This window comes from Geotrypetes seraphini, chromosome 5, assembly GCF_902459505.1.
Source record: "Geotrypetes seraphini chromosome 5, aGeoSer1.1, whole genome shotgun sequence".
Lineage (NCBI taxonomy): Eukaryota > Metazoa > Chordata > Amphibia > Gymnophiona > Dermophiidae > Geotrypetes > Geotrypetes seraphini.
In genome coordinates this window covers 103,121,894-103,149,213 of record NC_047088.1, presented here as the reverse complement: position 1 = coordinate 103,149,213, position 27,320 = coordinate 103,121,894, and the positions used below count along the sequence as shown (strand labels likewise).

The window sequence follows — 27,320 nt, the reverse complement described above, 5'->3', positions numbered from 1 at the left end:
AAGGAGAGATGCTGGATGAAAGGGTAGTTGAGAAAAGGTGAATCTGTGGATGGAGACGAAAAAAAGGAAAGATGCCAGACCTCCGGGAAGGGAAGGGACACGGAAAGGGAGGACAGAGATGGCAGATGGATGGTTAGCACGAAGGAGACCCTGGCAAGCAAGTTATCAGAAGACAACCAGAGCCTGGGACCAACAAGATTTCAATATTGACCAAACAAAAGGTAGAAAAAATAATTTTAGGGGTGATTTTTGATAATAAACTGAATTTTCATGATCATATCAGGGGATTTCAACTACCCTGGAATAGACTGGAGCATTGGACACTCAAATTGCACAAGAGAAACAAAATTCCTGGAGGCGGTGAGGGACTGTTTCATGGAACAGCTGGTCACAGAACCAACATGAGGAGATGCCACTCTTGAACTAATCCTCAACGGGCTAGGGGGACCTGCAAAGGAGGTGGTAGTACTAGCGCCACTAGGAAACAGCGATCACAACATGATCCAGTGCAAGCTAGAAATAGGAACATCAAAGGTGAAAAAACCACAACGACAGCACTCAATTTCAGAAAAGGGAATTATGAGGCCATGAGGAAAAAGGTGGGAAAAAAAGCTCAGCAACAGCTCAGGGAAGATGGAGACCGTTGAGGAAGCCTGGGCCCTACTCAAGGGCACGGTGCACGAAGCACAAAACCTGTACATCAAGTTTCAAGTTTATTATTTTTCTTAATTAATCGCTTAATCAAATTCAAAGCGATGTACATATTAAAAAGATAGTCAATAAAAAAACAAACAGTACAAACTATAAATAATTACGTTGGGAAATATATATTTACATTACATAAGGTAAGAAGGGTATTGAAATACATTTGTTAAGTGAAAGCAAAACAAAGGAAAAACACAATAGGGAAAACATTTAAGTAGTAAGGTGTAAACTATTAAAATTACTGACTTTAAGAAATAATTAAATTAAGTATTAAAAGCATCATTAAAAAGAAATGTTTTTAAATTACTTTTAAATTTTACCAAGTCTTGCTCGTTTCGTAAAAAAATTGGAAGAGCATTCCAGGTCTGTGGTGCTGTTACTGAAAATATAAACTGCCATCTGGTGTTTATAATTTTCAGTGATGGAACAGTCCCCAGGTTTAGGAAAGGGTGCAAAAAGAATCGAACCAAAAACCCGGCGTGGATAACAAATGCAGTGAAAAAGGCGATAAGTGACAAGAAAACATCATTCAGAAAATGGAAAAAGGACCAAAGGACAACCAGAAGGAGCACAAAAGGCACCAAAAAGACTGTCACCGAGTGGTTAGGAAAGCAAAAAGAGAATATGAGGAGAGACTGGCGGGTGAAGCAAGAAACTTCAAACCATTCTTCAGGTATGTGAAGGAGAAACAACCAGCCAGGGAGCAAGTGGGACCATTAGACGATGGAGACAGGAAGGGAGTGATAAAGGAGGAAAAAGAGATAGCTGACAGGTTAAACAAGTTCTTCTCATCAGTCTTCACGAGAGAGGACACATCCAATATCCCAGAACACGAGGAGATCACAAACGAAGACCATGATGAAAAACTGGTCCAACTAGAGGTAATCAAAGAGGATGTCCTCAGACAGATAGACAGACTGAAGAGCGACAAATCACCAGGCCCGGACGGCATCCACCCAAGGGTACTAAAAGAACTGAGAAATGAAATAGCGAAAACACTTTGCCAAATATGTAACCTATCCTTAAAAACTGGGGAGATCCCAGAGGACTGGAAAATAGCAAATGTCACGCCCATCTTTAAGAAGGGATCAAGGGGTGACCCGGGAAACTACAGGCCAGTGAGCTTGACCTCAGTTCCGGGAAAGATGATGGAAGCACTGGTTAAGGACACAATCTGCGAACACATAGAAAACAATGGACAACTGAAGGCGAGCCAGCACGGCTTCTGCAAAGGAAGGTCGTGCCTCACAAATTTGCTGTACTTCTTTGAGGGAATAAACAGCCAGATGGATAAAGGGGAATCCATAGACATCATTTACCTTGACATCCAAAAAGCCTTCGACAAGGTACCTCACGAACGACTGCTTAAGAAGCTGTGGTGCCACGGGGTGCAGGGGGATGTCCACCGATGGATCAAACACTGGCTGGCAGGCAGGAAACAGAGAGTTGAGTAAAGGGCCATTACTCAGACTGGCAATGGGTCACGAGCGGAGTTTCACAGGGGTCGGTGCTGGGACCGCTCCTGTTCAATATATTTATTATAAATATATTGAAAATACGTTTTGTCAAATTCAGTTATGAGCAGGGATTCATCCAGACCAAAAGTACATAAATAAAGCTGACAAACTAAAAATCAAAAAGATGAAAAAGGAGAAAAATAAACCTCAATTGAGGGTCGTTGGGACTACACAAGTACCCAACCATCCACTCATCATCACGGGTTTATAAAAAACTCCAAAACATGTATAAATAATCAATTCTCACATCTTTCATTCACACGAAATCTTCTTTTTGTTATTTTTCAGTCTTTTTTATATATAGTTTCAGTTTAAATGTCAAGCAGTAAAAAAGGCCCGAATCCCAAGCTTAACCACATTAATTGGCGAGGACTACAGCTGAATGTAATCAGTATAAGCAGTTTTTAGAGATATGTAACATGTATCTGAAATCGTGAAAAAATACACTCATCTGAAATCGAGGGTTTTCACCAAGAGGCTTCCAACTCAAGATCCCGACAGAAAAGACTTTCTGTTTCGCCCGACGAGGGCTACTTCAGGGGAAAGATGCCAACTCCTGTACCGTCTTGAGAGGAGTCGGCTCTATTTCCAGCAGATAATTAGAAGCAGAGAGATATTGGAGTTGGCATCTTTCCCCTGAAGTAGCCCTCGTCGGGCGAAACAGAAAGTCTTTTCTGTCGGGATCTTGAGTTGGAAGCCTCTTGGTGAAAACCCTCGATTTCAGATGAGTGTATTTTTTTCACGATTTCAGATACATGCTACATATCTCTAAAAACTGCTTATACTGATTACATTCAGCTGTAGTCCTCGCCAATTAATGTGGTTAAGCTTGGGATTCGGGCCTTTTTTACTGCTTGACATTTAAACTGAAACTATATATAAAAAAGACTGTGAAAAATAACAAAAAGAAGATTTCGTGTGAATGAAAGATGTGAGAATTGATTATTTATACATGTTTTGGAGTTTTTTATAAACCCGTGATGATGAGTGGATGGTTGGGTACTTGTGTAGTCCCAACGACCCTCAATTGAGGTTTATTTTTCTCCTTTTTCATCTTTTTGATTTTTAGTTTGTCAGCTTTATTTATGTACTTTTGGTCTGGATGAATCCCTGCTCATAACTGAATTTGACAAAACGTATTTTCAATATATTTATTATTAGTCTCACGTTTTTGCCTCAAAACAAATTATTAGTGGTATAACAATATATTTATTAACAACCTGGAGACGGGGACGAAATGTGAGATTAAATTTGCGGATGACACCAAACTCTGCAGCAGAGTTAGAACCACGGAAGACTGTGAAGACCTGCAAAGGGACCTAACGAGACTGGAAGAGTGGGCAAAAAAGTGGCAAATGAGTTTTAACATAGAGAAATGTAAGGTCATGCATGTAGGGAAAAAGAACCCGATGTTCAGATACAAAATGGGGGGGATCATTGCTAGGGGTGAGCAACCTTGAAAGAGATCTGGGGGTGATGGTGGACTCAACATTGAAAGCATCGGCACAGTGTGCAACAGCCTCAAAGAAAGCAAACAGAATGCTGGGTATCATTAAAAAGGGTATCACAACCAGGACGAAGGAAGTCATCATTCCGCTGTATTGTGCAATGGTGCGTCCACATCTGGAGTACTGCGTCCAGTACTGGTCGCCGTACCTCAAGAAGGACATGGCAGTACTTGAGGGGGTCCAGGGAAGAGCGACTAAACTGATAAAAGGTATGGAAAACTTTTCATACGCTGACAGGTTAAAAATGCTGGGGCTGTTCTCCCTGGAAAAGCGGAGACTTAGAGGAGACATGATAGAAACCTTCAAAATCCTGGGGGGCATAGAGAAGGTAGACAGGGACAGATTCTTCAGACTGTGGGGAACCACAAGTACAAGGGGTCACTCGGCGAAATTGAGAGGGGACAGGTTTAGAACAAATGCTAGGAAGTTCTTTTTTACCCAGAGGGTGGTTGACACATGGAATGCGCTTCCGGAGGTTGTGATAGGCCAGAGCACATTACAGGGGTTCAAGGAAGGTTTAGATAGGTTCCTAAAGGATAAGGAGATTGAGGGGTACAGACAGAAGTAGAGGTAGGTTAGAGAAATGGTCAGGAACCACTTCACAGGTCATAGACCTGATGGGCTGCCGCAGGAGCGGACCGCTGGGCGCGATGGACCTCTGGTCTGACCCAGTGGAGGCAACTTCTTATGTTCTTACAGATTACGTAAAATTCGATCTATTTCCAAATTTCTATGTTCAAAATCACTTAATATTCTTATTCACTCTTTGGTGATTTCTAAAATCGACTATTGCAACTCTCTTCAAAGGAATTGCGTTGAACGAAATAAAGCGCCTTCAAATCATTCAAAATGCCTCAATTAAGCTTATAACCAAATCCAGAAAGTTTGATCATGTAACACCACTTCTTAAAAATGCACACTGGCTTCCAGTTATTCATCGAATTACGTATAAGCTTTGTATACTGACCTTCAAAACCCTTTGTAATAAGACTCCTGCATTCCTATTTAAATTAATTCCATACTCCTCAAATAGTTTTGAGATCTAATGAACAGAACTTATTGACTATTCCTTCGTTGAAAGTTATTAATACAAGACGGCAATTCATTTTTTCGGTTACTGCACCACAGACTTGGAATGCCCTTCCAATGTTTTTAAGGGAAGAACAGGAACTCGGAAAATTTAAAAGTAATTTAAAAACATTTCTTTTTAAGGATGCCTTTGAAAACTAATTTTAATATTCTATAACCCTAATAAATTTTATCTTATATTTTATTGTCATTTTGTTTACCTTCTGTATTTTTCCCTTAATGTTTCTTCTTTACTTTATAGATTTGTATTTCATTCCCCCTTACCCAATGTTATGAGTATGTTAAAATTTGATTGTAATCCCGTATTGTTTTAAAATATTGTTTATTGTATTGTTACCCATCAAATGTAATTTTAAACTGTACATCGTTTAGAAGTATGATTAAGCGATTAATCAAAAAAATTATTAAACTTGAACTTGATTACAATATGTCAGATTTGAAGTGTATCCTGCCAGAGCTGGTGTTAAGACTGCAAACGTGAGCTAGGATTTAACAGAGAGGAAAAGTCCTTTTTCTTTATTTTGTTTACACCACAGCGCCAGTGTGATTAGGAAAGCCAAAGGGGGTGAAGCTATAAAATAAACCCACCAGGATGTTTGAAAACCCCCCCCAAAACTCCCCCCCCCACCCAATTGGGCAGGAAAATCGAATCGAAAAACCAATTCAATAGGCTGAAATCGAATCAAAATTTTTCCCTGAATTGGGCAGCACTAGTGTCCAACCTGCAGCCCCGTGAAGTATTTTGTGCGTCCCCGGTCGAGGGCGATGCAGTGTTTTCCTCTGCTGCTCCCGGGTGTTTACCGTCTTACCGGCTCCCTCCTTACAGCAGCGTTTGCGCAGCCCCAGAAATTTTTTTGCCAGCCAATGCGGCCCAGGGAAGCCAAAAGGTTGGACATCCCTGGTCTAGGCTAAGTGCTCTTCTAATACCTCAATACCAAAGTTGGCCAAAAACTCAATTCGCTAATTTTTGGCTTCATCTTTGGGGTGCCATAGATTTGTAACAAATTTAAGTGGCAACTTCTTGCTTGGTATAACCTACTCAACTATTGATTGTTACCTATCTGTGAAATTTTCAAGGCCTGCTTTCGTTTATTTGCAAAGATATTGCAAGTCAAACAGAGCAGCAAAAATATTAACAAATTTTACCCATTTTTGAAGTCTTGTATTTCAGTTTTGACACCAGCAATCACTTTGGTTCAAAAAGAATTACATAGAGCAACTTTTTCTCTACCAGATATCAAATTTTCAGGAGAATGTTTTTTTTTTTGTATAGGGAAGAAATTTGCAATTAAATTGATAGTCACAGCAATGTAACTATTTAAAAGTATTAATTGTATTTGTCATGGGAAGGTTCTTCAAATATTCAAGTTGAACTATTAAAAAACTTTACACCACACATAATTTTACTTATTTTAAAACTTAATTGTGGCAGAGAGCTAAAAATCGCACAACAGTGGGAACGGACAATGGACCCGACACAGCACTGTTTCAGCAGGACAAAAAGCCTGCATCTTGAACTGCTTAACAGTTTTTCAGCATTTGACTTTTCTATGCGTGATTTGTTTTCACCTTGTGTTAATAAAGGACTTGTTCATCTGTTTTACAGCCCTACAGTGACCTCTGATGTAGGCATTTTGTCCCGCCGAAACGCAGTGCTGTGTCAGGTCCACAGTATACATTTGTCTTTTTGTTTGGAATAAACAAGTTTCAATAATTTTTATTTTTGTGGAGTGTTCATTGTCCGTTCCCACTGTTTTTTACTGTGATTTTGAACTCGTGGATTCTTGTCCTGTTGGACTTGTTGTTGGTAGAGCTAAAAATTGCATTAAGAATGTTGGTTAGTAGTAAAGGAATTGTGTTAAGCATACTACATATATATTTAATAGTTATTAAAATATTGTCAAAACTTGCATTGGTCCATGGTGATTTAACCACTGCCAGTTTTTTCAAACTGACAACCCCATCGCCAAGAGGTCACATCCAATAGCTGGGCAAGTCCAGTCATGATCAGTGGGTGTCTTAGCCAAAGTTCCCAAGCCTTAAGTGGGTCTCTTTATGGCTCCCACTTTTATTTATTGCATGTTATGAAATTTATCTTCACTCAGTTGAATTATAGATTCTGTAAATGTGTATTGTTGACCAGTTATTGTGCTTGGTGCACTTGCAAAAATGTGGGCTTCAGAAATCCAAGTGTCCCTCCTAGGCCAATGAGTGAATTGGTCCATGAGGATGCAAGAAATTTGAGTGCATTATGCTCTTCAATTGATGTCTCACAAATGTTTCCAACCCATTTGTTATCATAAACACATGCTATATATTGTCCAGGTTGAAGATTTTCTATCTTTAGAGAAGCATTAATTGGAGTCATTCAGCAAATCAATAGTTGCCATGGATAAACAATCCTTTGATACTCAACTCACACATATCTTATGTATCCCATCATGGATGAACTGATGATTTTCACAAGTTCCAGCAATTGTAGAGACAGTCCCAAATCATCTTTTTTTGATTGAGTCTAGCAGACTCAAATTTCTTCTTCCGAAACAAAAACTTTGATTTTTGTAAATTTCTGTCACAAAATTTAAACAGATCTCTTGCTGAAAGTTGTTTTTCTTTTGGCCGTTGTAAGCTTGCACATGCTGCTAATCTTTTAGCAATTCCATCGCAGGATGACTTACCATGGCTTGTGCCAAAGAAATTCCACTCGGCATGAATACCAGTCAGAATAGTGACAGCAGACTTAACAAAGTTTTTTTATTACGCAGCACAGCCATCAATGAACTATCTTATGTATTTAACATTGGCAGAAAGTAAGCTTTTTATGTGAAGAATCAACTTTTCCAAAAAAACATGCACTGCCACTGTATCATGCCTTAAGCTGTCGCTAATGATACAAACACTCATGCATTGACTGTCACTGTTAAGGTGGAAATAGACAACAAAAGGGTGCAAAATGGCTATGTGGAAACAAAAGTTTACATTACGAACATGCCTGGTATTCACAAGCAGATTTACTTGTGAATACCAGACCTTTTTGATTTAGAGGCAGCCAACTAGGAACAGGGAATTACTTTGGTAGGTTTTTTTCTGCCCTTTTTTATCTTCCAGGTGTTAAGTACTTCTGCACTACAGTATGGCTGGGAAACATATCAACAAAGCTGCTGCTCAGGTTACAACTTCTGTCTCTATGCAGACAGAAAATGTTACCCAGGCAGAGGGAGTGTCCATGTACAAGCTATCTTCAGCTTGAATGAAGTAAAAGAACTGAGAGAAACTGGCAAGACTAAGCATCTGTGAGAATGAGAGGTACATCGATGAAATGGTACATGAGGCATCAAAAGATTTCCAGCAGTGAGGAAGATGAGGCTGCACTGAGGGAAGACAGCTGGGCTTAGATTACAGAACACTGCAAGATTGGTAGTGACTTCCCCGCCCATGAACTGAAGAACCGGTATACTGCCCTGGAAGTGGAGATGACAGCATCCCAAGGCAAGGAAGGACCAAAGCTTGAAAGCCCCAAAATTATGGATCTGTGAACACTAGGAGGTGTAAGGTAGTGCTAGTAGGTGATTCCCTTCTGAGGGGTACAGAAGCATTCATCTGCAGACCAGACATGATGTCACAAGAGGTATGCTGTCTACCTGATGCCAAAATCCAAGATGTTGTGAAGAGCTTGCAGAGACTCAAGTCTGATGACTACTATCCAATGCTGGTCATCTACATTGGCACTAACAATACTGGCAGGTACCCCTACAAATGTGTCAAAAGTGACTTTGTGACTCTGGGAGAGGTGAAGCAGGTAAAGGGCAGAGAAGCTTGCATCCTGGAAATGAATGTGTGGCTACGCGGATGATGTCAAGAGCGTTTTGGCTTCCTGAACAATGGCATGATTTTGTAAGGGATGTATCAAAGAAGGGAAAATGTCTTTGCCGGCCGGCTGACTAATCTACTGAAGAGAGCTTTAAAATGGAAGTGATGGGGCAGGGTGATGAATGCTCCCCGGTGAGTATAAGCCCTCAGGTAAGTAAGTCACTGAATACCTCTAGTCTACACGGATGGGAAAAGGAGACAATGTCTGGAAAGCAGAATATACTAAAGCTCGATGTATGGGAAACAAGATTCTGGATCTAGAAGCTGTGATGGTAGAACAGGGGTTGGGATATAGTGGCGTTCACGGAGAACCATGACTGGGATGTAGTTATACCAGGCTATAATCTGTTCAGAAAAGACAGGATAGGAAGAAAAGGAGGGGGAGTAGCATTATATATAAAAGATCATATTAAAGCCACACAATTGCAGGATCTGCAGAGCAAGGAAGAGGCACTGTGCATCAATTTGGAAAGAGAGAATGGTGAACATATTTACATTGGTGTGATATACAAGCCTCCTTCAGACAGTAGAACTAGATTTAATAGTAGACGTTCAGAATATATCTAAAAAGGGGAAGTTTTACTAATAGGTGATTTTAACATGCTGGATGTTGATTGGGATACCCCTTTTGTGAGGTCTTCTATACGTAGGGAGATCCTGCATTCTCTACAAGAACTGTTCCAGCAGTTGGTAATGGAAACCACGTGAGATGGGGGGGTCATACTGGACTTAGTGCTTACAAACAGGGAAAGTGTTGCTGATGTTATAGTGGCTGATCATCTATCATCCCGAGATTACTGCATGGTATGGTTTAATATGAAGATAGGTAGAGAGGGCTCATTCAAAAGCAAAGCTTCTAGATTAAAGGCGTTTGCCTATGAGAAGGGCTTAAAGGGACGAGTCACTGAAGAGCAAGACAGCCACAGCAGACAAGAGTGCAGCCACAGAGAATACTACATAAGAAAACAGGGAGAAGCCATTTCAGACAACAGACTAGCAAGTGGAGCAATAGAAGTAGCAGACATAAGCAGGAAGTTGAGCTACCCAGTTTTCTGCACCGTCTGCCATATGTATGACTACTTCCCCTCTGCGAGGCGATCTTATGTATGCATCTGATGCAAGGAACTGGAGAGCTTGAAGAAACAAGTCAGAATCCTGGAAGGCAGAATACTGGAACTAGAAGTACTTCTAATAGTGGAGGACAGAAAGGCAGAGAATGTCATAACAGAAGAAACCATTGAGGAAAAAGTCTGGGAGTTTGAGAAGTTCGAAAAGGCATACAGGGAGCCCTTGGAAAATCAACAGCGACAGTGGAACTGCCAAGATGCACCTACAAGGAGTGAGGACCATCTGGAGCACAACCACATGGAAGAATGGGTGACACAGCGAGATCTGGAAACAGCAGAGGAAACCCACATGAAGACGAGTCCAGTGCAAGCCAACGTGAGGGAAGATGGACGTGCAGAGGACACAGACCTATGGCTGGAGAGATGGTCATACACCAGGGACACGGACCTGTGGCTAGAGAGGCAAGAGAAGATAGAGAGGACAGCAATCAATGTGGGGGACTCCATCATCAGACAAGTCAACAGTCACATAGCCAGAGGATGACAGGATTGCCTGGTGACCTGCCTACCAGGAGCCAAGGTAGAAGACATAGTGAGCTGCATCGACAGGATCATCAACAGCATGTAAGAGGAAGATACGGCAGTGGTGATCCACATGGGGACAAACAATGTGAGCATCAGGAACTACAGCAGGAAAGGACCAGTTCTAGATGCTAGGAAGGAAGCTGAATACCAGAACACAGAGGGCAGCGTTCTCAGAGATCCTGCCGTTACCCAGGGCCAATGAGAAGAGGCAGACAGAGCTGCAAGCAGTCAACGCATGGATGAGGCACTGGTGTGAAGGATTTCACTTCGTGCGCAACTGGACAATTTTCTGGGGAAGAGCAAGCAATTCAGGAAGGCTAGACTCCACCTCAGCGGAGAAAGAAATAAGGCTAATTGCAAGCAATATCAAGAGAGAAATTGAGAAGTTTTTAAACTAGGAAGAAGGGGAAAGCCAACAGTCGACCAAGAATCGATGGTTCGGGAACCGGTATACCCAGAGGATATCGTGCAGGAAGATAGCGGGGAAGACTCACCGGATCATAGGCAAGATAGAAATCCTGAAGGATTAAAAAGGACACAAGAGGGAAGGAAATGCAAGAAAGTAACAGGCCACAAACTCAAGTGTATGTACACAAATGCAAGAAGCCTAAGAAATAAGATGGGGGAATTGGAAGCTATGGCACAAAAAGATAACCTTGACACCACTGGCTTCAGGAAACATGGTGGAACAAGGAAAACGCCCAGGACACTGTGCTACCGGGATACAAGCTATACCACAGAGATAAGAGTAGATCAAAAAGGTGGGGGTATTGCCCTATACACCAAAGAAGGAATTGAGTCTACTGGAGAGAACATGCCGAAAACGAAAAATAAGGTAGAGTCTCAATGGACCAAAATTCCGGGAACAAAAGGAATGGAAACGAAGATCGGCATCTACTACCGACCCCCAGGGCAGTCTGAAGAAATTGATGGAGATGACAGATGAGATTAAATGCAACTTCAAGGGAGGCAACACAGTTATCATGGGTGACTTCAATTATCCGAGGATAGACTGGAACCTAGGCACCTCCGGCTGTGGTAGGGAGATCAAGTTCCTGGATGCTGTAGGCGATTGCTTCCTGGAACAACTTATCAAGGAAATTACAAGAGGAAATGCAATTCTGGACTTAATTTTAAATGGACTACAAAGACAGGCACAAGGTGTAGAAGGGACGTTGGGAAGCAGTGATTACAATATTATCCGCTTTGACCTGGACACAGGGGCAAAACATCAATCCAGAAAGTCGGCCACGGCACTGAACTTCCGAAAAGGGAATTACGAAGGGATGAGAATCATAGTAGGGAAGATTAAGAAGAGGATAAGCACTGTAAAAATGCTAGAGCAAGTATGGTTCCTTTTTAAGGACACAGTCACTGAGGTGCAAAATCTGTATATACCACATATCACAAGGGATCCAAAAGGAAAAAGAACAAGGAACCAGCGTGGCTCACTATAGCTGTGAAGGAAACGATCAGAGACAAGACGACTTCGTTTAAGGAATGGAAAAGGTCAAAAACGGACGAAAACTGGAAAAAGCACAAACAAAGCAGGTGCCGTAAGGCGGTAAGAAGGGCCAAAAGAGACTGAGGGAAAAAACAGCCAAGGAGGTGAAAAACTTCAAGCCGTTCTTTTGATATATTAAGGAGAAACGACCCGCAAAGGAAGTGGTGGGGCTTTGGATGACCATGGAATAACGGGAGTGCTAAAGGAGGACAAAGCCATTGCCGACAAACTGAACATTTTTTCCGCCTGTATTTACCGAAGAGGATATACACACATACCGGAGGCTGATAGACTATATGCAGGATATGAGGAAGGGAAACTGACAGGGTTGACGGTCAGTCTAGAAGGAGGTATGCAGATTGATAGCTTAAAAATGATAAATCCCCAGGACCAGATGGCATCCATTCATGAGTAATCAAGGAAGTGAAAGGGGCTATAGCTGAACTGCTTCAACTAATAGCCAATCTGTCGATCAAATCAAGAAGGATTCTGGAAGACTGGAAAGTGATGAATGTCACACCGATCTTCAAGAAAGGTTCGCGGGGAGATCCGGGAAACTACAGACCGGTGAGTCTGACCTCGGTACCGGGAAACATGGTAGAGGCACTCATAAATGACCGCAATATTGATCACCTTGACGGACACAATCTGATGAAGACCAGCCAGCACAGCTTCAGTAAGGGAAAATCTTGCTTGACAAACTTGCTGCACTTCGAGGGAGTAAAGAGGCATAGACAAGAGCGAGCCGGTCAACATTGTATATCTGGATTTTCAGAATGCGTTCGACAAGGTCCCACATGAACGACTGCTTCAAAAAATTGTGAGCCATAGAATCGAAAGTGAAATATTCATGTGGATTAAAAACTGGTTGGCGGAGAGGAAAGAGAGTGGGGGTAAATGGACAATACTTGGACTGGAAAAGAGTCACAAGTGGAGTGTCGCAGGGTTCAATGCTTGGACCCGTGCTCTTCAACATATTTATAAACGACCTGGAAATTGGTAAGACGAGCGAAGTGATTAAATTTGTGAACGATACGAAGTTTTTCAGAGTAGTGAAGACGCAGAATTGCGAAGACCTGCAACGTGACAAACACACTCGAGAAATGGGCCACGACATGGCAAATGAGTTTTAATGTGGATAAGTGTAAGGTGATGCATGTCGGTAACAAAAATCTTATACACGAATACAGGATGTCTGGTGCGGTACTCGGAGAGACCCCCCCCCCAGGAAAGAGACTTGGGAGTACTGGTCGACAAGTCAAAGCTGTCCGTGCAATGCACGGTGGCTGCTGCGAAAAGGGCGTACAGAATGCAAGGAATGAATAGGAAGGGGGGGGGGGGATCACAAGCAGATCGGAAAAGGTTATCGCCCCCACCTGGAATACTGCATCCAGCACTGGTCGCCGTACATGAAGGACACAGTACTGCTCAAAAGGTCCAGAGAAGAGCAACTAAAATGGTTAAGGGGCTGGAGGAGTTCCCGTACAGAGATTAGAGAAACTGGGCCTCTTCGCCCTTGAAAAGAGGAGACAGAGGGGACATGATTGAAACATTCAAGATAATGAAGGGAATAGACTTATTAGATAGAGACAGGTTGTTTACCCTCTCCAAGGTAGAGAGAACGAGGGCACTCTAAATTTTAGCTAAAAGGAGATAGATTCTGTAGAAACGCAAGGAAGTTCTTCTTTACCCAGAGTGGTGGAAAACTGGTATAAAACACCCTCCAGGGATTCAAGATAAATTTATACAAGTTACTGCTGGAACCAGAATGTACGCAGGTAAGGCTAGGGCACTGGTCTTTGACCTAAGGGCCGCCACATGAGCGGACTGCTACGCACGATGGACCACTGGTCTGACCCAGCACTGGCAATTCTTACGTTCTTATGTAAAAATCTGGAAAAGTTAAGCTGTTCATGTAGTCAGAAAAGCAAAGATGCAAATGGAAGAAAAAATATTTGACATGGTAAAACGGGAAGACATGACATTTTTTAGATATATTAGTGATAGGAAGAAGTGCAAAAGTGGCATTGCGAGTCTCAAAGGTGAATGGGGGGAATATGTAGAAGCTGATAAAGGCTGAATTGCTTAACAAATATTTCTGTTCGGTGTTCACAGCTGAAGTGCTGGGAGCAGGACCACAAAAGACAAACATGAATAGGGATGGAGTAATAGACCCTGATCAATTTTCAGAGGGTTGTGTTTGTGAAGAAAAGCGATGGGGCTGGATGGTGTATATCTGAGGGGGCTGAAGGAACTTAGGGAAGTTCTGGTAGCTCCGCTGACTGATCTTTTCAATGAGTCTCTAGACTCGGGAGTGGTACCGGAGGACTGGAAAAGCAATGTTAGTTACCGTAACAGTTGTTATCCAGGGACAGCAGGCAGCTATTCTCACTAGTGGGTGACGTCATTCAACGGAGCTCCGATGCGGACATCTCACAAGCATACTTGCTTGTAGAAACTTTAGAAGTTTCGAGTTGCCCACACCTTGCATGCGCGAGTGCCTTCCCGCCCGATGCACCGGGCGTGTCTCCTCAGTTCAGATAGCTAGCAGAGAAGCCAACCCAGGAGAGGTGGGTGGGACGTGAGAATAGCTGCCTGCTGTCCCTGGATAACAACTGTTACGGTAAGTAACATTGCTTTATCCCAGGACAAGCAGGCAGGTATTCTCACTAGTGGATGACCTCCAAGCTATCCCCAAAGGGATGGTGGGAGAGTTGGCAACTTAGAACAAATTTTGTAACACTGTTTGGCCAATGTCCATCCCGTCTGGAGAAGGTATCCAGACAATAGTGTGAGGTGAAGGTATGAACCGAGGACCAAGTGGCAGCTTTACAAATCTGAATCGGTGTCGATCTGAGAAAAGCTACAGAGGCTGCCATTGCTCTGACCTTATGGGCTGTGACTTCACTGTGAAGGGGTAACCCAGCCTGGGCATATCAGAAAGAGATACAAGCCGCCATCCAGTTGGAGATGGTGCGCTTAGAGATAGGGTGTCCCAACTTGTTCGAATCGAAGATGAAAAGTTGAGGAGCAGTTCTGTGAGGCTTGGTGCGTTCCAGGTAGAAAGCCAAAGCATGTTTACAGTCCAGAGTGTGAAGAGCTGATTCTCCAGGATGAGAATGAGGCTTTGGAAAAAACACAGGAAGAACAATGGATTGATTCAGATGAAATTCCGAGACCACCTTGGGGAGGAATTTGGGATGAGTGCGAAGGACCACCTTGTCATGATGAAACACTGTAAAGGGCGGATCCCCAACCAATGCTTGAAGTTCACTCACTCGACGGGCAGAAGTGAGGCCAATGAGAAGCACCACTTTCCAAGTGAGGAATTTCAGAGAAGCTTTGTTAAGAGGTTCAAATGGAGGCTTCATAAGTTGAGAAAGAACATTGAGGTCTCAAACCACTGGAGGCGGTTTGAGGAGGATTGACGTGGAAAAGTCCTTTCATGAATCTGGAAACCACAGGATGTGCAGAAAGAGGTTTCCCTTGAAGAGGCTGATGGAAAGCAGCAATTGCACTAAGATGGACTCTGATCATTGTAGACTTGAGGCCAGATTGAGACAGGTGCAAAAGATAGTCCAAAACAGAGGACAAAGAGGCATGTTGAGGCTCCTTGTGCTGAGAAAAACACCAAGTAGAGAATCTAGTCCATTTCTGGAAATAGCACATTCTAGTAGCAGGTTTCCTTGAAGCTTCCAGAACATCCCGCACAGCTGGTGAAAACTGAAGGGGAGTTACGCCGAGAGGAACCAAGCTGTCAGGTGTAGTGACTGCAGGTTGGGATGAAGCAGAGATCCCTGATGCTGCGTAAGCAGAGATGGAAACACTGGCAGGAGGAAGGGCTCCCTGTTGCTGAGTTGCAGAAGAAGGGAGTACCAAGGTTGCCTGGGCCACCGAGGAGCAATCAGAATCATGGTGGCCCGGTCGGACTTGAGCTTGACCAGAGTCTTCTGAATGAGAGGAAACGGAGGAAACGCATACAGAAAAAGATTCCCCCAGTCCAGAAGAAAAGCACCTGCCTCGAAACGATGAGGAGTGTAGATCCTGGAGCAGAACTGAGGCAGTTTGAAGTTGTGGGGAGCTGCAAAGAGGTCTATCTGAAGCGTTCCACACAGGGAGAAGATTTGATGAAGGGGCGTGGAATGGAGAGTCCATTCGTGAGGCTGGAGGAGACGACTCAAGTTGTCTGCTCCTTGAATGTAGACAGCTTTGAGGAAGGTGTTGTGGTGAATCGCCCAATCCCAAACTTTCAGAGCTTCCTGACAGAGGGAGGCCGATCCCGTGCCTCCCTGCTTGTTGACATAATACATGGCGACCTGATTGTCCGTACGAATGAGGACCACCATGTCACAAAGCAGATGCTGAAAAGCAGTGAGAGCATTGAAAATCGCCCTGAGTTCCAGGAGATTGATATGGCACAGACGATCCGCACTCATCCAATAGCCCTGGGTGCGGAGACCGTCCAGATGAGCCCAAGCATAGGTCGAGGAGTTGATCGTGAGGACCTTCTGATGGGTAGGCATGTGAAACAGCAAACCTCTGGAAAGATTGGAAGAGAGCATCCACCAGCAAAACGACTGCAGCAGAGCAGGAGTGACCCGAATGTGACGAGTCAGAGGGTCGGAGATCTGCGACCATTGAGACGCCAGGGTCCACTGAGGAATCTGCAGGTGAAGTCTGGCAAAAGGAGTCATGTGAACTGTAGAGGCCATGTGGCCCAGGAGCACCATCATGTGTCTCGCCGAGATGGACAGACGAGAAGAGGCCGAGTGACAAAGATGAAGAGCTGCCAGGCGCTGAGGAGGAAGGAACGCTCTGAGTTGAATAGTATCCAGAACAGCTCCGATGAAGGGGAGAGTCTGTGAAGGTTGAAGATGGGATTTGGGAAAGTTGATCTCGAATCCCAGACTCTGCAGAAACCAGATTGTCCTCTGAATGGCCCGGACGGCCCCCTGAGACGTGGAATCCTTGATGAGCCAGTCATCGAGGTAGGGAAACACCTGCAGACCATGCTTCCTGAGTGCTGCGGCCACCTCAACCAGGCACTTGGTGAAGACTCTGGGAGACAAAGCTAGGCCGAAAGGAAGCACTCTGTACTGAAGATGAAGGTGTCCCACCCGAAATCTGAGGTATTGACGGGAGGCCGGATGGATGGGAATGAGTGTAGGTCTCCTTGAGATCCAGGGAGCATAACCAGTCGTTCTGCTCGAGGAGGGGATAGAGAGAAGCCAGTGTCAACATGCGAAACTTCTCCCTGACCAGGAACTTGTTGAGCATCCTGAGGTCCAAAATAGGACGCAGGTCGCCAGTCTTCTTCGGAACAAGGAAGTACCGGGAGTAAAAACCCCTGTTCTGTTGGTCCACAGGGACCGGCTCAACAGCGCGAAGCCGGAGCAAAGCCTGAGCTTCCTGAAGAAGAAGGGCGGTCTGGGTTAATTTGGAAGGATACTCTCTTGGAGGATATTCCGGAGGAACATGATGGAACTGAAGAGAGTATCCCTCTCTTACGATGGAAAGGACCCAGAGGTCGGTGGTAATAGTCGTCCATCGATGATAAAAATGATGGAGACGATCTCCGATGGGAAAAAGCAGGGAGGGCAGAACGATGGAAGTTATGCTCCCTACGACAGTCAAAAAGGTTGGGGAGCCTTGGGGACAGAAGGTTGAGGCTTTTGTTGGGGCTTCTGCTGATGCTGCCTCTTCACTGGCGGCCGAATGGCGGGGGCCTGCTTCGGCGGGTAGCGCCGTTGATAAATCATAGGAGGACGAGACGGATGACAGATGGCAGGCTTGGGCTTCTGGCGGAGGATAGACTGAAAAGATTTTTCATGTTTGGATAGCTTCTCCGTAGCTGCCTCGATGGACTCGTCGAAAAGGTCCGCTCCCGCACAGGGAACGTTCGCCAGCCTGTCCTGGAGATTCGGGTCCATATCGATGGTGCGAAGCCACGCCAAGCGTCTCATGGCCACCAAACAGGCTGCAGCTCTGGCCGAGAGCTCAAAAGCGTCGTAAGACGATTGCATCATCTGCAGGCGGAGCTGGGACAATGATGCCATGCCAGTACCTCTGAGTACTCAAAGCGAACCTGAGAGTCCAGATAGGGTAAAAACTTTTGAAGGATGGAGAGAAAAAACTCAAAGTAGATCGCAAAATGAAAGCTGTAATTGAGGACGCGAGAAGCCATCATCGAGTTCTGGTAGATGCGCCTACCAAATCTGTCCATGGTTTTGCCCTCCCGGCCAGGAGTGGAAGCATAGACCTGGGAGGGATGAGACCGCTTCAGAGAGGATTCAACCAAGAGAGACTGGTGCGAGAGCTGTGCCCCGTCGAAGCCCTTATGGTGCACCGTGCGGTATCGAGCATCCAACTTCCCTGGGACCGCTGGGATGGAGTACGGGGTCTCGAAGCATCTCATGAGTCTGGTCCAGAAGCTTGTGTAGAGGCAGGCGTAGAGACTCGGCCGGAGGTTGAGAAAGATGCATCGTCTCCAGATACTCCTTCAAGAACTTGGAACCCGAATCCAGGGTGATATCCAGATCCACCGCCATCTGCCTCAGGAAGGATGAGAATGACAACTGGTCCGCCAGAGCCGGCCCTCGAGGCGGGCTCGAAGACGATGAGGCGGCCTGGTCCACCGATGCCGAGGACCGGCACGGAGAGAACGAACCCCCGCAGTCTTCAAGTTCCGGCATGGGAGGAGGGGGGCGAGTATTCCGGAGAAAACTCCCAGAAAGGTTGCTTCCGACGAGGCGAGGTGTGTCTCGATGAATGCCTCGATTGACGACTGGAGCTGTGTCGAGAAGGCCTCGAGCGACGAGGCGAGCGACGCTCAGACGAGGCAGCCACCGAGTAGATGGGACTGGAGGCCATGGATCGAAGCATCAGAGGCTGAGACGAGGCCCCCCTAGGCGCTCCCCAAGGTTCGAGGCCCGGCATCACAGAGGAAGGGTCCGGACCAGGCAAGCCATGGATCGAGGGTATCAGCTTCAAAGGTGTCATGGACAAAGACTCTGCTCCTTGCGACATGTCCCGGAGCCAGACTAGACACTCGCCGAGACTCTGCTCCCAGCAGCAAGAGTGTGTGCTGAGGAGGCACCGGAGGCGGCTCGACCTCGCGGGAGGCTTCCGCGTGCCCAGGCTGGATCTGGGAGAGAAGCGTCGGCTCAATTTTGGTAAAGAGCTCAACAAATCACTTCTCCATCAGGGCATGAAACGACGCCGGCAAAGAGGGATCCACATCAGCAATGGGACTTCCTGCACGGACATCGGTCACTCGGCCGCCAGGGGGCTTGGATTTAGAGGCCTTGGGCACCTTAAGCACCACTGGAGGGATAGGAGGCTGCGTTACCTGACCTGAAGAGACATCGGAAGGCACCGCAGCCTGCGTCGAGGTCGAAGCCAGCACAAACGAGGCAGGCTTGAGCAGACTCGAGGCCGAAAAAGTAGAATTGGAAGTCGAAGGCGTGGCGCTCTGTGAAAAGGGCAGCACCGGGTACGCCTCCATGCCAAACAGCGACTCCCACAAAATACAGCGATGCTTAAACGCACGTGCTGTGAGTGTGGAGCAAGGCCGGCACGATTTCGGAAGGTGTTGAGGCCCGAGACACTGAAGACAGCATCGATGCGGGACCGTCAACGAAATTGCGCGCTGGCACTTGAAACAATTTTTAAAACCGGTAACAGGCCGGGACATAGGCCGAAAAAGCTCTGCCGCAAGGTCGAAGCCGCGGGGCTGCGGCCACGCGACCTGCCCGGTCGATCGAACAAATTTTTTTTTTTTTTAAACAACAAAACGTAACGTGAGCCAACAGGAATGAGCACAAAAAAAAACCAAACCCGCGGGCACAGAAGGCACAAAAAGGAACTTCGCGCAGATTTTCAAAGGCAAACTTCTCAGCTCCGCGGAAGAGAAAGAACTAAGGAGACATGCCCGGTGCATCAGGCTGGAAGGCACTCGCGCATGCGCAACTCAAAACTTCTAAAGTTTCTACAAGCAAGTATGCTTGTGAGATGTCCACATTGGGGCTCCGTTGGATGATGTCACCCACTAGTGAGAATACCTGCCTGCTTGTCCTGGGATAAAGGGTGGATGTGGTCCCTTTCAACAAAAGTGGAAGGAAAAAGTAGGAAATTATAGGCCGGTAAGTCAGACTTCTGTGGTAAGCAAATTAATGGAACCAGTTTTAAAAGAGAGAATGGTCAAGTTTCTGGAATCCTGTGGATTACAGGACTGGAGGCAACATGGATTCACTAGAGGTAGGTTTTGTCAGACAAATCTGATCAATTTCTTTGACTGGGTGACCAGAGAATTGGATAGAGGATGTGCGTTAGATATGGTGTATTGGAGAATAAGATGTACAATGTCAGCATCTATGAGGCAAACTTGGTTTTTTCTTTTACATAGAGCTTTTTGGACCCCAGTTAGATTACAAAAATTAAATAGTTCCTTGTCTAATAGATGCTGGCACTGTAATCTTGATGTAGGGACTTTGGATCATCTTTTGTATTACTGATCCCATATCTTAGCCTTTTGGAATTCAATCTGGGATCAAATAAATTATTTATTGGAAAATCATGCAGCGTTATCTTATGATACTGTGATATTTGGAATGTCTATGAGAAAAAAAGTCAGATATCGTCTAACAATAAACTTTTATTGATCATGACAGGAGTTGCCATCCAACATATTACTAATAACTGGGAAGACCACAGTAGACTTAATTTTAATTTCTGGTGGAATTCGTTGTGTCACCTATATAGAATGGAAAGATCACTGACGGTACAGAATGGAAATTATAAAAATTTTATAAAAATATGGGAGCCATTAACATCTTTTGTCATGCCATTTTTCTATTAATTATACACCACTTAGTGTTGGGAGGGGGGAGGGTTTCTATTGGAGGGTTTATGATCTTACAATTAATGGGCTTAGAGGGAGGGTGGGGGGAGGTTTGCTTTTATGTTTATAAAGTATACTGATAAGATGTTCAAGTGGTCTATTTAATATTGTTAATATGAATTTTGTACACTTGATGAAAGCTTAAAAATGAAAAAAAAAAGATGTGGTGTATTTAGATTTTAGCAAAGCCTTTGACAGTGTTCCACACTGATGTCTGATAAATAAACTGAATGCTCTTTGGATGGGTCCTAAAGTGAAGGGCTGAGTCAGGAACTGGTTGAGTGGAAGGCGACAGAGGGATCGCTCTGAGAAAAGGGATGTTACCAGTGGTGTGCCTTAAGGTTCTGTTCTTGGGCCTGTTCTGTTTAACATTTTTATTAATGGTATTGCGAAGGGTTGTCAGGTAAGATTTGCCTCTTTGCGGAGGATACCAAAATCTGCAAGAGTAGACATGGCAGATGGTGTGAATAACATGAAGACTTGAAGAATGGTGTGAAATTTGGCAGCTAAAATTTAATGTTAAAGAAATGCAAGGTCATGCATTTGGGCTGCAAAAAACAGAGGAAATGGTACAGTTTAGGGGGTGAAGAACTTATGTGTACGACAGAAAAGCGGGACTTCGGTGTGATTGTACGTTATGATCTTAAGGTAGCCAAACAGGTTGAAAAGGTGACGGCGAAAGCTAGAAGGATGCTAGGTTGCATAGAGAGAGGTATGGGCCCAGTAGGAAAAAGGAGGTAATGCCTTTGTATAAGACTCTGGTGAGACCTCATTTAGAATAGTGTGTACAATTTTGGAGGCCGCACCTTCAAAAAGATATAAAAAGGATGGAGTCGGTCCAAAGGAAGGCTACTAAAATGGTGCGTGGTCTTCGTGATAAGGTGTATGGAGACAGACTTAAAGATCTCAATCTGTATACTTTGGAGGCAAGGCGGGAGGGGAGATATGATAGTCATTTAAATACCTACATAATATAAATGTGCATGAGTCGAATCTCTCTTTCATTTGAAAGGAAACTGCAATGAAGTTAAGAGATGATAGGCTCCGGAGTAATTTAAGGAAATACTTTTTTACGGAAAGGGTGGTAGATGCCTGGAATAGTTTTCTGGAAGAGGTGGTGGAATCAGACTGTCTGAATTCAAGATGGCTTGGGATCTTCTGAGAGAGATAATGGTTACTGTGGATGGGCAGAATAGATGGCCCATTTGACCTTTATCTACCATCATGTTTCTATGTTCCTCATATCAATAACAATAGTGTAATACGAAACACATAACAACAAACAAAATCAACTGCTTTTATTCATAAATTATTCTAGATTTGATTCAGCAATGTAATAATTATGCAATGTCATCACAATTAAGCTTTAAAACAAACAATAAACTGTAAATTATGTGTAGTGTAAAGTTTTCACAGTTCAACTTGTATTTGAAGAACCCAATGAGAAATACAATTAATACTTTTAAATAGTTAGTTACGCTGCTGCCTATCAGAATTCAATTGCAAATTTCCCTATACAAAAAAACAAAACACACCCTCCTGAAATTGCAGATTTTCCTATACAAAAAAAAAAACACCCTCCTGAAAATTTGAAATCTGGTAGAGAAAAAGTTGCTCTATCCAATGCTTTTTGAACCAAAGTGATTGCTGGTGTCAAAACTGAAATACAAGGCTTCAAAAAAATATGTAAAATTTGTTATTTTTGCTGCTCTGTTTGACTTGCAAATAAATGAAAGCAGGCCTTGAAATTTTCTTAGATGAATAGTAATCAAAAGTTGAGATACAAATCTATGGCACCCCAAAGATGAAGCTAAAAATTAGCAAATTGAGTTTTTGATTGAGGTATTAGAAGAGCACTTAGCCTAGACTTTTGAAACTCTAAAAGCTTATTAAGTACAAAATGTTGTACCAGTAGACTAAATTGCAGGCTGATGCTAGCAATACTCTGTGTACAGGCCCTTGAAGTTTACCATTTGTTTCGTATGACACATATAAAAATTTTAAGGCCTCTACTTAGACACTTCTTACTACATGAATTTCAGGTTTTAGGGGGTTAAAACTTTCCATGGCTTAGTGAAATACCTATAGCCAACTACATGCCCCTTACCAACTCTCTCCATTTCCCCACATCCCTCAGTCCAACATCACTCCCTCTCTCCTCCCCCCCCCCCCCCCCCAAAGTCCAGCATTTTTCCTCCAAACTTTCTCCTGCTGTCCTACCAATGCCTGACCTGGAATCTGGAGTCCACACAGGGCTCAGCACTAGTGCTAACTTCAATGAAGAGCCTTCACGACCATGCACTCGGGAAGGTCCTGTTGGCTCCACCCACTTTGGCATGTTTGCATCAGATAACTGACGCAATCTTCGAGTCTAAGCTAGCGCCAGTGCCAGGCCGTGCAGACTCCCTGACAGGCAGGAGGGTGGCAGAAGACGCTGGAGTTAGCTTGGTGTTGCCCAGACTGTGTCGCTACCCCAGCTGACCCAGAAGGCAGAGGGAAACACCAGGCTATCTCCAGCAATGAAGAGCCCTCTGTCTTCTGCCACCTTCCCTCTGCCAGTTAGGGAGTCTGGAATTTATACAAGCCCGGCACTGGCTTAACTGAAGCAGAGCTTTCGAGCTTATTGCTCGTGAGGCCCTGTTGGTACAGCCCAAGATCTTCCCGAGCGCATGGACTTATAGACTTCAGTGGAGGGGAGCATACTGCTGGAAGAAGGGGGGCAGGAGACCCATGCTGCGTACATACCGCATGTTGAGAAACACTGTTTTAGATTGTGAGCCCATCGGGACAGACAAGGATAATGCTTGAGTATCTAATTGTAAAACGCTTAGATAATTTTGATAGGCAGTATATAAATACCTAAAATAAATAAAAATGAAAGGAAGCTGCTCAAATCAAAAGCTTATTTATGCCCAGTAAACCAAAAGGCCAACTCAGCTAGAGGACAGCACAGGCACGCAGGTGAAGTCTCCGATCGATCCTGTGTGACCATCATTCCTGCTTGTCTCTGGAAAAATGTCAATACCTAGATTTACAATCTGTTTCAAAGCCAGAAAAGACCATTCATCTCTCCTATACAGCTTCGGAAAAGACAAGGGGGGAATATAATGCATTTTGACCCCCCATATAAGAAACCCCTTATATTGAAAAAAGTTTCATAATCCAGTTGGCAGAGGTGATCAAGCAGGGTGTTTCAGCTGCAATATGCTCTTGACAGTCAAGGCTATCTCTATCTTGCATCAAAGCTTTGATCAATACAGAATGCCCTAGAAAAAGGAGGTATTTCCTTGGTAATTTACAGGGTTTCAAAACAATACAGATATCTCATTGGGAATAACCTGATTCAGAAATTAGCCCTAGAGTGGAATAGTTCCCATGTAAAAATTTAAGTTCAATGCAATCCCCTTTTCTTTTTCACCAAAGAAAACAAAACCCCTGAAGTGAACCATAAAGCCAGCTCTAACTTCTTTATCAAAGTTTAGCACACAAATCTGTAAGAATATTTTTTTCCAGTTGATCAGTATTGCTGTTTAGAAAGCTACCTAATCTTTGGTATGAGCAAATATTAACTAATGGGGAAGTAAGTCCTGTAAAAAAAAGTGTACTTTAGTACAACATATGCAGAACCCAATTCAGCTCATTTAGTTGGAAAACAGTCATCCTGGCTGAAAAAACTTACATTTCTGGAAAAATACGACACACATGATTACAGGACAGAGAAAAGAAGTGAGCCAGCAGAAGTACACCACCTTTCCTCCAGTTCATTTATTGTTCCTTGGGTAAAAACAGCAAGAACTTCAAGTCTAATTTCCTGTTTTTAATGTGTACACTTCATACAGGCAAAAAAGGGTTAAAATTCAAGAAGGTACAAAGTTTTACACAGATGGAATAAGTTTACACAACAACTGACACCACATCTTGACACTATACAATATAAAAAAATACTAATGACATTAGAAATAGCATTGTGGCCTTGGCTGATGTTTAATAGGGTCGCTCTCTTCGGTCCTGTCTGTGATCACCCCTGCAGAAAGGAAAAACAAAAACCGAAACACAGTTTGTAGGATTATGTTTCAATAAAAAGAAAAGGAACAGAAGCAATACAAAACAGATCAAGGCAGGGAGAGAGGTTCATACCTGGAGTCCATTTTGCCTGCACCAAATCCACCACGGTCTCCACCTCTGCCTCCTCTGAAGCCCCCCCTGTCGCCACCCCGGCCTCTAAAACCTCCACGATCAAACCCACCTCGGCTTCCTCCTCTGCGCTCCTCCCCAAAGCCGCCACCTCCTGAGATAAGGGAAGAACAGGACAGCAACACAGCTCATTAAGTCTAGGAATTTACTAGAACCAAATTCAATATTCTTTCTAGTACAGTTTTTCATAAGCTCTGTAAGTTGCTATGTTAATCTATCCCAGTGGTCTCAAACTCAAACCCTTTGTTGGGCCACATTTTGGATTTGTAGGTACTTGGAGGGCCTCAGAAAAAATAGCTAATGTCTTATTAAAGTAATGATAATTTTGCATGAGGTAAAACTCTTTAGTTTATAAATCTTTCCTTTTGGCTAAGTCTTAATAATATTGTAATTTATAGCTAAAGAGACATATGATCAAGAAAGCACAGTTAATTACCGTAACAGTTGTTATCCAGGGACAGCAGTGGGTGATGTCACCGACGGAGCCCCGTAGCAGACAGCTTCGAAAGCAGAAGATCTTTGTAAGAGCTTCCGAGTGCTGCACTGCGCATGCGCAAGTGCCTTCCCACCCGAGTTAGGGCGCACGTCTCCTGTGAGGAACCTCAGTTCAGATACCTAGCTAAGAAGCCAACAAGGGGAGGAGGGTGGGTTGTGAGAATATGTGCCTGCTGTCCCTGGATAACAACTGTTACGGTAAGTAACTGTGCTTTATCCCAGGACAAGCAAGCAGCATATTCTCAACCTCCAAGCTACGCATAATGGGATGGAGGGAGAGTTGGCAAGTTAAGAAAAAAAATTTTGCAAAACAGATTGGCCAAAAAGGCCATCCCTTCTGGAGAAAGTATCCAGACAGTAATGAGAGGTGAATGTATGAACCGAGGACCAAGTGGCAGCCTTGCAGATTTCCTCAATAGGTGTTTATCTGAGGAAAGCTACAGACGCCACCATAGCTCTAACTCTGTGGCCCTTGACTCGACCCTACAGGGGGAGATCAGCCTGAGCAAAGCAGAAACAGATGCAAGCAGCCATCCAGTTGGAAATGGTTCGCTTCGAGACAGTATGCCCCAACTTATTTGCATCGAAGGAGATGAAAAGTTGTGAGGCTGTTCTGTGAGGTTGAGTGCGTTGTAAGGCACGCTTGCAGTCCAAAGTATGGAGCGCCATTTCTCCAGGGTGAGAATGAGGCTTTGGAAAAAATACTGGAAGAACAATAGATTGATTGATGTGAAATTCTGAAACAACTTTAGGTAAGAATTTTGGATGAGTACGGAGGACCACCTTGTCATGGTGGAAAACTGTGAAAGATGGGTCCGCAAACAAAGCTTGTAACTCATTGACTCTTCGAGCAGACGTGAGGGCAATCAGGAAAACTACTTTCCAAGTAAGGTACTTGAGATGAGCCTTATCAATTGGAGGTTTCATCAATTGAGCCAAGACAACATTGAGATCCCAGACCACTGGGGGTGGTTTAAGTGGTGAATGAACATTAAAAAGTCCTTTCATAAAGCGGGAAACCACAGGATGTGCAGACAGAGGTTTACCATCAAGAGGCTGATGAAAAGCAACAATCGCACTGAGATGGACTCGGATAGATGTAGACTGTAGTCCAGATTGTGATAAGTGAAGTAAATAATCCAAAACAGAAGCCAAGGAGGTAGACATTGGCTCCATATGGCGAGTGGAACACCAAGCAGAAAATCTAGTCCATTTCTGGCCGTAATACTGCCGAGTGGACGGCTTTCTGAAAGCGACCAAAATATCTTGTACAGACTAAGAGAACTGTAGAGAGTCTGTTAGGTTGAAAGGTACCAAGCTGTTAAGTGTAGAGACTGTAGGTTGGGATGTAGCAAGGATCCTTGACTCTGAGTAAGCAGAGAGGGAAAAACTGGTAGAAGCAGAGGCTCCCTGGTGCTGAGTTGAAGTAGAAGGGAGTACCACGGTTGTCTGGGCCACCGAGGAGCTATCAGAATCAGGTGGCATGTTCTGTCTTGAGTTTGACAAGAGTCTTGAGAATCAGAGGGAATGGAGGGAAGGCATAGAGAAAATGACCCGTCCAATCCAGGAGAAAAGCATCTGCCTCGAGACGCTGGGGGAGAGTATATTCGAGAGCAGAATTGAGGCTGCTTGTTGGTGAGGGGAGATGCAAATAGGTCTATCTGAGGGGTCCCCCACTGAGCAAACACCTGATGTAAAGGCGAGGAATTGAGTGAGGTTGCCGAAGACGACTCAATTTGTCCGCCAGACAGTTGGCTGACCTTGAATGTATGCAGATAAGAAAGATGTTCTGATGGAATGCCCAATCCCACAGCTTCTGAGCTTCTTGACAAAGGGAATGAGATCCCGTACCTCCCTGTTTGTTGACATAATACATGGCGACTTGGT

The 27,320-nt window shown here is 44.2% G+C and overlaps 1 protein-coding gene across 1 annotated transcript in view; it reads right to left on the bottom strand.

Annotated features, from left to right (window-relative positions):
- Positions 1 to 24,489: 24,489 nt before the first annotated feature.
- FUS (FUS RNA binding protein) overlaps positions 24,490 to 27,320 on the bottom strand; it is a 225,658-nt gene continuing 222,827 nt past the window's right edge. Inside the window, exons 14-15 of the mRNA XM_033944416.1 lie at positions 24,882 to 25,032; positions 24,490 to 24,768 (exon numbers count right to left, since the gene is read on the bottom strand). Coding sequence (XP_033800307.1) covers positions 24,729 to 24,768; positions 24,882 to 25,032 — 191 coding nt within the window. The 3' untranslated portion in view covers positions 24,490 to 24,728. The remainder of the gene's footprint in view (positions 24,769 to 24,881; positions 25,033 to 27,320) is intronic.